The following is a 13,381-nucleotide window of genomic DNA, read 5'->3' as shown; positions in this document are numbered from 1 at the left end:
CGTCTGCACTCATCTCATCTCATCCTCCCAAGCAGGAGGGGCTAGTAGGGAGAGGCTGTGTGCTGGACCCCCACCCCCACCCCAGTCAACGGAATGAGCCTGAAGAAGGTAGAGTCGAACCTAGGGATCCAGAGAACTAACCAACCTGTGAGCAAACCAATGATGGCTCATGTTTCACACTTCTCACACCCAAAGCCCCTGCTGCCATCCCCTCTTTGGCCATCACAGCGCCAGGATTCATTCCAGGCCAGGTGAGATAATAATTGTAGCACATGTTTACACAGCACTCAGGCTGTACCAGGCACCATGTGCGCTGTGTGTGTGTGCATGTACACACAGGTACTGACTCATTTGATCCTCAGGACAACCTGATGAGGCAGGTGTACTCTGTTAACCCCACTTTGGCCTAAGGAAACTGAAGCACAGAAAGGTTAAGATGCCCAAGTCTGCACAGCCCGTAAGTGCGCAGGGCAGCACAGGGCAAAGGAACAAGTCCTGTATCCTCCTGGGTTTGCAGGCTGGAGTCCTACTGGTAACATCACGTGAGGCATCCTTCCTCTCCAGGCCTCAGTTTACCTACCTGTACGATGACCAGGTGACCTCCATTTCCATTAGCTGCAACCCTGCACTGAGTACATTTCCCAGCCCCCACCAGGGGTGGGACTGTTCACCTACTCCTGCCACCTGTTCTGACTCCGCACCCATCTCTCCAAAGAACGAAATCATTCCGCACAAGTGGTTTCAAGCACTTAGCACATTCTGAGCTGCATTTCTTTCTTGGACTACACTAAGCAGAGCAGCCACTCCGTGGTAGGACTGAATGAACACCCCCAAACTTGGCAGTATCTTCTGCTCCTGGCCTGGGGGCCAGCTGGCCAAGGCCTAGGAAAGTGAAGGAGAAAGTAGCCAATGCACCCAGAACTGGTTTCCCATGGACCTTCCCCAAGCCCACCTTCTCCTCCAGGCCCCTCTCTGGAATGCCTCACTCAGTCACAAAGACAGGTGAGGCCCGAGCAGCATACACCCTGAGAGGACGATGACAAGATCCCGCCAGGGGGCTTTCAACCCTGTTCGTCCCTATAAACATTCACACAGCACTTCGCAGCACAACAGCCTTCCATCTCCCGGCCACCCCCACGGCGGGCTGAGCAAGGTCCACCCTTTGCACCTGTTTCACAGTCGAGAGAACAGACCTCCAGAAGTGAAACAAAGCCCCTCCCCAGCTAACGGGTGGGAAACCATAATTTAAATTCAGATTTCTGCTAATGCGAAGTGGCCAGCCCTCTGGGTCTCACTATTTAGCTGTGTGGCAGCCACATGTGGGGTTGGAACAGGCCCACTCTGGCCAACACAGATAAGGAGCACAGACATCTCAGGGAAGCATTTATCAGCGCCAGCCTGTGGCAGGACCCCTGCCCTGCCCTGCCCTGTGCAGGGGTGTGAGGGTGAGCACAGACAGCTGGGATGGAGGGAGGACTCCAGGGACCAGAGGGCATCACCGGGAAACTCCATTGTCCAGTCCCTCGAGTCCACTTATTCCCAGAGAAACATGCTATTGTTTCCATGATAGTAAAAGTTTGGGGGAAAAACTTTTAAAGCTGTAAAAGAGAAAGGCACAAACTCACCAAGTACTAGCCATAGAGAGACAACCATTGTGTGTGTGTGTGTGTGTGTGTGTGTGTGTGTGAGTGAGTGTGAGTGCATAACCACTTAACCATCATGACAACCACGCAAAGGAACCACAATTTCCCTACTTTACGAATGGGGAAACTGAGTCCCTGAAAGTCCACCCTGCCAGGAAATGACAGAACAAAGATGGGGCTCAGGTATGCACCCCAGTCGCTAGATAGAGCCCAAACCCTTCAAAATCCAGAGGCTTCAAGGCTCAAGAAAATTAAAAAATAGAGTATTTTTTAAAAAGCCTAACAGTAAGAGAAACATTCCTAAAATTCATCTAGCCAAACCTACAGAAAACCCCATCACCCTGGAGAGTGAGAAACAGTCAGTATTGTCCATTTGCTTAAGCTCCCTGCAGCACGTATTACACGGTGTATGTGGATCGCCTAATGCACTTGTGCCGCGGTCAGAGTTATTACCAAGCTAAGGAAGATTCATTTTTCTAAATACTCTAAACCCCAGACACTATAATAAAGGCTACAGCGAGTGTAACATTTCTGTTATCTTGGCTGACAGACCCTCAAGTGCACACACCTCCTTTCCACTTCTCCCTCTTCAGACTTAAACACACACACACTCACATGCAGAGCTGGGAAGGTCAAGGAAAGGGGGGGAGGCGGCTCTGGCCTGAGGTCCCCAGTGGAGAGCCTGCTTTCCTTGGAAAATTAAGACGACCTAAGGGACACTGCAGGGAGAGCCGGGTGTCTCCCAGCTCCCTCAGAACAGCGGTTGGCACAGAGCTGGCTCTCCATCCAAGTTTGCAAATGCTTAGCTAACAAGGATGGCATTATGCAGACTGGTGTGCACGGCCAGTCTTGGAGTTCAAATGAAGTGACCACTGCCAAAAACTTTGTTTAGGTCCCCACTGCTCCCCCCGCCTCACCTCCCGCCTTGAAATAAAGGGCAAGGATTTGCAATTTGGGGTCTTGCTGCCACTTGAAACCCATTAAAGTGGCCACATTGCCTGGGTTCTGGCAAAATGCAATTCCAGTTACTCATTTAGTGTTTAATTAACTACCGATGGAGGAGTCTGCCAGCCTCCGGGGGTTAAGAGGAATTGCAGCAAGTGGGGTGGGAGGCTGAAGAAAGAACACGACACAAAGTCTAAGCTTCAAGGGGAGTGGGGACAGAAACAACTGTGTGTATGTTTTGTTTCCATAATCTGCCACACAAGGGTCAGAACCAAAGGCAACTCCGTGAACTTGTCAGAACCTCTGAGCAGATAGCCACGCTCGCTTATCGCAGGGGAGAGCGCTCCCCCAAGCTACTCAGAGCCCAGCTGCAGCCTTCTCGGCCCATCCCTGTCCGCACTGCCACCTTCTCATGCCCCTGCTCCCACTGGCTCTGGCAGGCGTGGACACTCCCTGCCTGGCAGGAACCTCGGCTCAGCACATCCAAGGAGAGCCCTCTCAAATATCACTTTGCTATTTCAAACCCACCAAGGACGCTGGACCCCTGCCATGGAGCCACAAACACCTCTGTTCCCATGCACAACCAGGACTCTTAACCAACCTGCCTGGAGAACCAAGCTCACTCACAGCAGGGGGCGGAGGGGTCTGCAGAGCACAGCCCCGAGGCAACGGAGCCAGCCCCACAGAGAGAGGCTGACTCAGGGGCTCATATGGCAGAGGTTTTCAAAGTAGGGAAACTGAGGCTCAAGGCTCACAAGGTCATGGGACTCTATCTCCACTACGAACCCAAGTTTTTCACTGGGGATCACAAGAAGGCTTTGGAATTTGGGGCAGCAGTCCTTGCACCTCCTGAAATCACACATAAAGTCTCCTTTGTGGACACGCGTATTTTATGGAAGGAAACACCACAGCTTTTATCACATTTCCCTGCCAAAAGAGGCAGAGCCCCATAACAAGCCCCCTTCCCAGGGCTCGGGGCTCGCCTCTGCTGGGACTCTGCAACTCACCTCTCAGGGACTTGGGTGTCACTCTGTCCTGAAGTCATTTCTTCAGTGAAAATGTGTGGGCACACTCTGAGTCAAGGGCACACACCTTCCCTCCACCCTTTGGCCACGTGCCCTTGGACAAAGCATCTGAACTCTAAGCCTCGGTTTCCTCATCTGTAAAATGGTGATGAGACTTAATAAAACCTATCAAAAAGGCAGCAGTGAGACCAGCCCAAACACACACTGCAAAAGTGTTGTTAGAAGTGCACAACATGAGCTGTGTATGAACCCATCACTGCCCTCCAGCGCCTTCCACTCAGATGCCACTTCAAGGACCTTATCTACTCCCTTCAGTTCTCACCACCAAAATGAAAACACAAAATTAGCTCCCACAAGGAGGGGAAGGACTGCTGGTGGTTGAGAAGGCACCTAGGACACTTCCACCAACCTCGCAGATGCTGGAGGAGGTCAAGGTGGGGAAGAACGCCAGCACACTGCTGGGCCCGCGGTGAGAGACACAGCAGGCAGCTGGGAGCATCCGCTCCACAGAGGGCCAGAACCCAGACAGCGACATCTAAGAAAACCCACTGGGACCCCAAGGGCCCTCATCACCACTCCACAGTCACTGTTCCAGCTGAAGGGGAACAGCAAGGAAACCACAGGCAGGGCCCTTGTGAGCCTCCGTCCATGGCCTCAGTGCTCTTCTGGCTTAAAAGAAACTNGTTGTTAGAAGTGCACAACATGAGCTGTGTATGAACCCATCACTGCCCTCCAGCGCCTTCCACTCAGATGCCACTTCAAGGACCTTATCTACTCCCTTCAGTTCTCACCACCAAAATGAAAACACAAAATTAGCTCCCACAAGGAGGGGAAGGACTGCTGGTGGTTGAGAAGGCACCTAGGACACTTCCACCAACCTCGCAGACGCTGGAGGAGGTCAAGGTGGGGAAGAACGCCCCACTTAGAAAACCCATCTAAGTGGGTTTTCTTAGATGACCGCCAGTGAGAGACACAGCAGGCAGCTGGGAGCATCCGCTCCACAGAGGGCCAGAACCCCGACAGCGACATCTAAGAAAACCCACTGGGACCCCAAGGGCCCTCATCACCACTCCACAGTCACTGTTCCAGCCGAAGGGGAACAGCAAGGAAACCACAGGCAGGGCCCTTGTGAGCCTCTGTCCATGGCCTCAGAGCTCTTCTGGCTTAAAAGAAACTAATTTCCAGAAGAGTCCACTCCAGGTACCAAATCCCCCAATGTTCCGCAGACACATGTGGTCAACAGCAGGGCACTCGGGCTTACGAACAATGAGCCAAGAAACCTGAAGTTGCCAGATGTGTGGGGGAAAATAGACTGTGACTCAAATAAAAACTCACCAATTCAAAGAAAATTTAAACCTCCTCCCTGCTGAGTCATATAGCTCATTCCAGGCCCGATAGCCTGGCCTTGACCTGAGAAGAGCCTTTGAGAAGGCCCTGACCCATCAGGAAGAGGAGACGGCCTGCCTGCAACAGAAAATCATTTCCCCGAGAGAGCTGAGACCAGGATCTTCTGAATGGACAGAGGTCCTTTCCAGCCCCTCAGCAATCAGGTGCCCACCCCATCCCTGCCCAGTGAGTACCCACCACGCCCTGAACCTGGTACCTGGGCTAGCAGGACTCCCCCACAAACCATGAGAACCTCTAAATAAATCTCCTTGATTATCTTCTAAAAAAGATTTAAAGTAACTAGTTAACCCACATAAAATCTCCTGGCTCAAGATCACCCAGCAAAAATGAACATTGTCCAGTATTCCATCCACTGTTCCAGACCAGGCTGTTTACTGACCCCAAATTACCTTTTTCTTACCCACATAGATCCTTACTCCTTCATTCAATTAGCATGTATGCCTACTATGTGAAAGATACTGTGGGAGCTACAGAGATGAACAGCTCTGTGGACAAATGGTCTCTGCCACGGAAAAAATTAATAAGCTGTGGTTGGAAAGACAAACCTGAATGAGAAGTTAAACGTCAGAATAGGTGCGGACAAACGATGCCACAGACCTGTGAGGCCAAGCCTTGGCGCAGTTAAAAAGAACCGATTCTGGAGTCAGTTCCGACCTGTGTTTAGATCCTAATGCTACCCCCCCCCAGCGATGAATTAACCTCTGTGCCTGGAATAACAACATGCCTTCTCTCACAGGGTCACCGAACCTCTACCACTCAGCACAGGAACCCAGCACACGGAAAGCCACCAACAAAGGCTTTGTATGGGTGGTTTTTATAGACACTGAGATTAGGGAGCAATCCAGGTGTGCAGAACTACGGTGAAGGCCTCCAGGACGGAGAACTGAAAAGACGGACAGGACGTGAGTGGGTATAAGAAGCATGCACTCCAGACAGGAGTCCAGAAAGAGGTTGTAGCAATAATTCCAGTAAGAAAGAATATGGGCTAACTAGGTAGTAGCCACGGGAATGGAGAGAACACAAGAAGATTTGAGAAGGACAAAGATAAAAGGTGTTTCTTTTCTTAATTTTCTTCAATAGTTCTTAATTGTTCAAGTTGCCTCTGTCTTCTCTGCAACTCAAAGCTACCTCCTAACTCCTTCACAGCGGAGACAATCCTTTCCCGTCTCCACTCACCACGTCTTCCCTCCTCCCACATGACCTGACTCCCTGGGCACATAACAGTAAGTGGATTCCAACCCCCCCAAAAGGGTTTCGGCCCTAAAACCTGGGCCTCAATGTGACCTCATCTCTTAGTTGCATCTTCTAAATATCAGTGCCAACCTCACAAATCCCTACTGCCATTCCTTAGGAAATCACTGAGAGCAAACCCACGCAAGCGCTCGCCACCGTACCATTTCGAGGACCCCGACCACACCGCAGACCGCCCTGGAGCAGCTCTCATTATTCACCTGAGTACTCGACTCAGTCAGAAATCACTAACGTCACTGAAAAAATAACTTCCAAAGATAGCACAGGTACCTGCATCAAGTGATTGACTCGGAACAGACACACCTGCCCATCACCCCCCAAACAAAACCACTTGTGTGGTAGTGGAAGACTGGCCACACAGGAACTGGCTGTCTATAGGTTGAAAAAGACACGACAACAAACACAAGACTTTACTAAGGCAGAAAGGTCAAATTCACCAACTATTTTTCTATAGGTGATGTACCCCTTAGCCTCCTCCTCAGACGTCCAGTTCAGGAAACCCTACGACCGTCACCATGGATTTCTCCAGAAGAACCACATCACAAGTAAGGAACCACATCACGAGCCTCCTCACCCTTCTCTACAGGCAGTTTACCAGGCCGTAAGGACCATCTGCCAGCTTCTTGTTTTCAGCCCTAGAGAGGGCATGAGAACTAGTCAATTCCCTCAGCATTCCACTCCAAGGGCATTAACTGTTCAGTCATAAGCAGAATTTCATCACACTGAATCGTCTCAAAACCAGGCAGCCTCCGGCTGAGTCTGTAGCTCCTCGTATTACAGGAGAAAATTTCACCATGAAGATATTCGTGGTAATGGGATTTGACCACTTGTGAAACTCAACCAAGATGGGTTCTGGTCTCCTAGGCCAGTTTCAAATTCTGCGTGCAGGGGACACAAATGGCCTGACCAAATAGGCGTGCCCAGATGCCACTAAAAAAAACAACTTCCATGCCCCGGAGTCTGGGGACCAATTCCTCTCCACCTCACACGGAGTGTAAGACAACAGTGATCGTGCCTCTTTCACGCACGTATGTACGCACAGGCAGGCACACACTTAACCTTCCTGTAGAAGGTTAAGGCCAATGGGAAGCAGACTGGAAGGAGGCTGGGAAGACTTTCAGACACTTCCCCTTCCACCTTCCCCAAACATCCTAACTCACCTATTTCATCTGACCATAAAGTCTGACAACAGCTCAGGTTTGGAGTCCAGGTTTTTTTGGCAGAGGGGAAGGGGCAACCAATCGATGTTTCTCTCCCTCTCCCTTCGCCTGTCTCTAAAAATAAGTAAAATCTTAGGAAAAAAAAAAAAGAAAAAGAAAGATCATTCCCTGGAAAGTAACGCACGAGTGCACTTCGCCAATTTCTCACTCAACATCCCTTCTACTCCAAAAACACAAGTTTCACACTTGCTTTTTTTATTTTTTGGTTGTGGCCCATTTTTTCCTAAACCAACACCAAAGAGGCTCAGTCCCCTCCCAGCTGTCTACTCCGAACATAAACCTCACATGGTCGAGCCCTGCTCAACGCCATTTAATTCTCAGAGAGGTATCTACACACTCTTTTGCATGATGACAACCTTATGAAACACCGTTCACCAGGTCAGAACGGTGCAGAGGAGGGTACAGGGCGAGGGCAACAGGGAGGTGGGCAGAAAAGAAAGGCGAGGAGAAAACAAAACCCACTGCCAACTGGCCGTGTATTTGCTTTTGGTCCTGAAGAAGTTAGAGCTATCCAACCCTGTAATTATTGCCAGGATTAAAATTTTGTTACTCACGTAATCATGAAAGGCTTTCGCTTCACTTGAATGTTCACAAGTATCTCGCCTTTCAGGAGCTGCACAGTAAAGGTCCCAAAATACACTGCAAGTTGAAAAATAAAATGAGATCGGGTTACTAATCATGACTTGTGTACACAGCGGCAAGTGCACAATGCAAGGTGCTAGCGGCACCGTGGCTCCCAAAGGTTCAACCCCAGCTTTCCAGCCTTCACTGGGCAAACTCAGCCGGAGATCACCAGGGACCTAACCTCTTCTAGCAAGCCAGCTATCTGTAATAAGAGCCATGGCTCTCATCTATCAAGCACCTACTGTGTGCTGAAAAGCCTTACATCTATGATTCTGCCTGTGATTACCACAGTGCCGAAGACAGATTTACCCCCACATCAGCCAGGGGCACTGAAGCTCACACGGGTTAGTGCAGCCCACCCACAGGCACCAGAGGCCCGGACAGCACAGGTAGGAATCTGGATGAGAATCCGTGCACCTTGTCCGGGCTCCTTTTACCGTCCCCCAACCCAAAAGGGCTGCATTTGGTTAAAAGATTAAACTGTCAAAGTCCAGGCGATGATCCACATGCAGAGCAAACTGGGTGACTCTGCCAATAAGGGAGACCCACAGGGTCTTAATGCAGGAACTCACACCCCCACCCCTCCCACCTCACCCCCACGTCTAGCCAGGCCTCCCCCAAGGTATTCTTATGCAAGAAGCACTCTACCCCATCCCACCAAAGAACAAGTATCAGTTAGCCAAAGGTCCACCAAATATCTTGTTCTTTCATGTTGAAAGACAGAGCGCCCCTCAGAGAGGCACCGTCCACCAGTCCATCAATGGGAGGATCTGGTGTCAGGGAGAAGGGGTTGCTACCCCTGCCTCAGCCCCTCCAGGAGTTTGTCCGGTCGCTCCAACACTTTGTATTACATGAGACCAGGAAAACCCTATGCAACCAGGGGGTATTCAACATATTAACAAGAGGCCTTGTAAACCCTCTTCGGGTCAGGAGCCCAAGGCCCAGGGATAGGAACCGAATGAAGGGCAAAATGGGCACCAGAGTGAAAGTCTGAATCCCGGTCCAGCGCTCCTGCCCCTGCTGCGCACAGCCAACACAGAAGGAACCACCTCAACTGCCAGCTCTGCCAGCCACCAGGCTGCGTGGATAACGCAGCCTGACCCTCTCCGGACCAGCTCCACCGCTTCCTCCCACCCCACAAGCCGTGGTCATTTGCTCAGCGTCAAATCATGAGGTGCTTTCTAACTAACAAGACCACAGCCAGAGCCACCACTGCCTGAGCCCAGAACCACAGACAAGGGCTGGAGAAGTTTCAGGGAGATTATGGATAAAACAGGAAAATCAGCTACTTCCACTAGCTGCAGAGGGAGGCTCGAGAACATTCCTTGCTGTCCTGTGAAGCTGCACATATTTGATTAACTCTTACACACACTCAAGGCTGCTAACACTACAAACTCCCCAACTCCTTCTAAGTAACTTTTACTCACACGCTAGGTTTCTACAAAACTTCTGATGGTCAGACCCGCCAACCCCATCCACAACCCTCTCCAAAACCCACCACAGAAAACCCATTACCCACTGCAACAGGCAGAATCCTTCTACCACACCAGATGCCTACAACACTGGCACAGTGGTGAGGTTGGCAGAAGTAATTAAAAACTCATTCTCCCTGCCTAAGGTAGAACAAACACTTCATCCCCCTGCATTTCAAAGAGACCTGAAACAGTAACCTGAGCTGGTGGTCAGGTAAATGCACTAAGATCCCAAGACACGGCACTCCCGTTTTCCTGAACTCCACCAAAACATCAAAAGCCACTGCGCTTTCTTTTCCTTTTCAAAAGGATGTCAAAGACTCCACCGATCAGTCACACAAAACACCCAGGTCTTCCTTGTACTGCAACTGGCTCCCATTGACCTTAAGCCTCCCTCCTGCCAGCAGGCACACGGAAGACAGACTGAAGTGGTCCCTCAAGGAGCAGGGCCCAGGAGCCTGAGAGAGGGTCACACGTAAGAAAACCCCTAACTACCGACTACAGGCACTCTGTGAGGTCAACAGCGACAAGTTAAGGTTCTCAGTAAAACGAAACTTTGTGGTTTTAAGGATGCTGGGGGTGGGGTGGGGTGGGGTGGGGAGAGAGCCCACAGAACAGAGGAAGGTCCAGTCAGTCTGAATTATATCTTTAAAGGAAGTGGCAGCCCCTTCTTGCTCTTTCTCAGAGTGCTGTGGAAAAGACCCCCCCCCCGTAGATTCTCATTCCCATTCCCTTTCATTCTCTCTCAAGAATCTGAGTCTATAGCGTAAAAAAAAAAGGATAGACCAGTTGTAAAACAGACCTGGTATCCCCTCCACCCCACCCACCCCCCAACTCCCCCTAATTAAAGCAGCATGCAGAATTGACAAAAATCCTTCAAGGTTTTTTTTTTTCAAGCCTGCCTAGTGGACAGGAATGAGATGGAAAAGGAAGGAGTTTCTATCTACACAGTAGACATGAATTAGTAGGTTCTCAATAGAAGAGAAAAGAGGAGGCAAAAACTTTAGGCACCAGCCTCTTCTGCTTTTTTCTCCTTCACGGATGCTGGGCTGAGGGCCCAGAGGTGCCCACTCTATGCAGTGCTGAGGGTAAGGTGGGGGGGGGGGTCTGCTCCAGGTTGCCCATCTTTGCTTGCTTGGACCCGGGACTCAGACAAAATACACGTACAGAAGATTATCACACAAACTTACCACCACCACGAGTGCAAAAACCCAGGCGGTTCTCCCAACGTGATGTTTTTTTCCCATCGAATCTAGAAAGGAGAGATCAGAGATAGCTTAGAGGAGCAGAGGGAAGGGGTGAACTGGGGGCTTCTCAGAGCCAAAAGGTTGTGAAGCCCAACTAACAATAAATGCCAAAAGGTGATAAAAATTCAAAATGGTGGCCACAGTGACTGCTCCTGAAAACAAAGGCTCTAAGAATGGTGGGGAGGAGGGGGTGTCAAGAAATTGGATGATGGGGGTAGTTCCACTCACCTCTGACAAGAAGGTCTGTGCAGATTTCTGTGCTCCTACGTGCAGTAAATATTCGTAGACGTATAAAGCTAACCTGGAAAGTAGGCAGGGGGCATAGAGAGAGAGAAAGGTGTCAAATCACAAGGAGCAACTGCTCCTGGACCTTGCCAGCCGGCTTCCAGCCCTGTCTGCGCTGTCCCATTGTGGCCCTGACCAGAGGTGAGCAGCTACCTCGGCCCTGCCTGAAGCCGCGAGTAGAAGTAGTTATCGGCTGGATATCAAGGGACGCGTTATCGCAAGCCATGGGGGCCTGAAAAACAGCCCCCAAACTTTAACTTACAAGTGGCGTCAGAACCAAACCCACCTAACTCTCTCAAACTCAAAAGCCTCCCGATCCCAAAGCCTCCTTCCTTTTCAAGACCGACTCCTTGCCACCCTCTCCCCAGCTCTAAAGGTCCAGGACACTCAGTCCTGGACTCCGGGGTGCTTGGCGAGCTCTGAAAAAAGCAGTAATGCCCGCCCTCACCACCTCCTCCCACAAACAACAGTCCCCCAAGCCTAGGGCCAAGCCGGCGCCGCCGTCCCTGCCTAGACCGGTGCCCCAGAGGGCACGGGACCAGCAGCGAGACCGAGGGCAGGGAAGGGAGAATGCTCCCAGCCGAACAAAGCCCCCAGCACGCACTCCTCACACCGCGGGCGGACAAAAGGAGCCTTCGGGGCTGCAGAAGCCACGCGCCCCCTGCCCGCGCCCGATGGGCAAAGTGCGGCCACCTCGACGAGCGCTCCGAGTGGGGCGGCCTTCCCCGCTCGCTCACGGGACCTCGCCCACCCCTCACCGCCGGCCCCCAAGCCCGGCACGCCCCGAGGCCACCAAGTACCCCCTCCTCCAGCAGCGCCTCCCGCCGACCCTTCCCCGATATCCCAACCTCTGCCGGATCCCAACAATGGGCTCTCCCACGCGCCGCCACCGTGGCCTCGGGGACCGGACCAGGCAGGCGGCGCCGGGCTCGGGGCGCTGCAGCCCCCACCCGCCCACCTGCCTCCGCCCGCCCGCCAGCTCGCCCACCCGCCCACAGCCCGGCAGCCACTTCGAAAATAAGGCTTACTTTTCTCGAGCCTGCCCGTCCGAGGGCACCGCCGAGCCTTTGCCTTTGGCAAACATGTTTTGCAGAGAAGAGGGCGCCGAACCTCGCTGCCGCCGCCGCCGCCGCTACCGCTCCGGCTGCTCCCGAGCTGCCCCTCGCTCCCGGCCCCCTCCCCAGCGCTCGCCCGCTCGCTCGCTCGCGCTCTCCTAGCCGCGCTCCCCTCCCTCCCCCCCAGGCGCTGGCTCCGCGCTCTTTCCAGCTGTCAAAGCGTCAGCCCCGGCCGCGGCCCCATCGCCCTGGAACTCCTCCCGCGCCGGCTCGGCCTGGGGTGCCGGGGCCGCCGCCGCTGCTCGCCCGCTGGCCCGGCTGCCCGCTGGCTGGCTCGCTTGCGCGTCCGCCCGCCCCGCTCCGCCTGCGCCGCCCTCTGCGCCTCCAGCACCGCTGCCGCCGCCGCCGCTGGTCTACTTGGAGCTCAACCGAACGTGGCTACCCCGGCGAGAGAGCGAGGCGGGCGTCAACGTCCCGCGATTGATAGCCGCTCCGGCCAATAGGCGCTTGGGGGGCGGGCCCGGGGCAGCCCAGGAGGGACGCCCTGTCAGCGCCCAGCCGCGGTAGTCCCCGCTGCGGCCACCTCCGTGGGGCTGTTGCCCATGCTCTTGCGGGGGACCGGGGGTGCGAGCCTCTTTTCTGTAGATGTGGGGAGGGGACACAAATCAGGATGGGGGAACTCTGGTCTCCCGACCCCAGCGAGGATGGGTTTTGATCAGAGCTCTCCACGGCGTGGACCACTGGGGGGTGGCGGGGGGGGGGGGGGGTTGCTGCGGCAGTCTCGGAGGGGAGGAGGTGTAGACCCCTAAACCGAGCACCTCGGTCTCCCTCCCTCCACGCCACGTTCGTCTCTTATCTGCCCCTCGCCTCCGTCAGCTACAGCCGGCGTCGGCCCAAATCTTATCTCCGCCTCCCCTTCGCTGGTTCTCCCCATGGGTTCGGACACTGACCACCCCTTCAGACTACAACCCGGCCCCTCTGGCCGAGCAGACACCAGCACCCCACCCCCGGCCCTCCCTCCCAATCTGGTTTCCAAGCGCCCGGCCTGGGGTTCCACGCTGCGAGCTGGGCAGCTAGAGCGGGCGCCGAGGTGCGCGGCAGCTCCTTTACTAGATCATTAAAATACTTTGGAAAGCCCCAAAGTGGAGTCGCGCGAAAATGGCCTTTGGCTTGCTTTGCGGAGTCTGGAGGAGGGAACAGGGCACTT

At 53.3% G+C, this 13,381-nt stretch overlaps 1 protein-coding gene across 3 annotated transcripts in view; it reads right to left on the bottom strand.

Moving 5' to 3' along the window:
• The window catches only part of SSBP3 (single stranded DNA binding protein 3), a 153,730-nt gene extending 141,407 nt beyond the window's left edge, over positions 1 to 12,323 (bottom strand). Inside the window, exons 1-4 of one of the 3 annotated variants that reach the window (XM_037043187.1) lie at positions 12,148 to 12,323; positions 11,063 to 11,135; positions 10,778 to 10,839; positions 8,046 to 8,130 (exon numbers count right to left, since the gene is read on the bottom strand). In XM_037043187.1, the coding sequence (XP_036899082.1) occupies positions 8,046 to 8,130; positions 10,778 to 10,839; positions 11,063 to 11,135; positions 12,148 to 12,203 (276 nt within the window). In that variant the 5' untranslated portion in view covers positions 12,204 to 12,323. The remainder of the gene's footprint in view (positions 1 to 8,045; positions 8,131 to 10,777; positions 10,840 to 11,062; positions 11,136 to 12,147) is intronic. The other 2 variants (XM_037043190.1, XM_037043188.1) reach the window with 2 other exon arrangements.
• Positions 12,324 to 13,381: the final 1,058 nt, after the last annotated feature.

Source organism: Sturnira hondurensis, unplaced genomic scaffold (genome assembly GCF_014824575.4).
Source record: "Sturnira hondurensis isolate 20B ecotype Veracruz unplaced genomic scaffold, ASM1482457v3 Scaffold0004068, whole genome shotgun sequence".
Classification (NCBI taxonomy): Eukaryota; Metazoa; Chordata; class Mammalia; order Chiroptera; family Phyllostomidae; genus Sturnira; species Sturnira hondurensis.
This window is presented reverse-complemented; position numbering and strand designations above follow the sequence as displayed.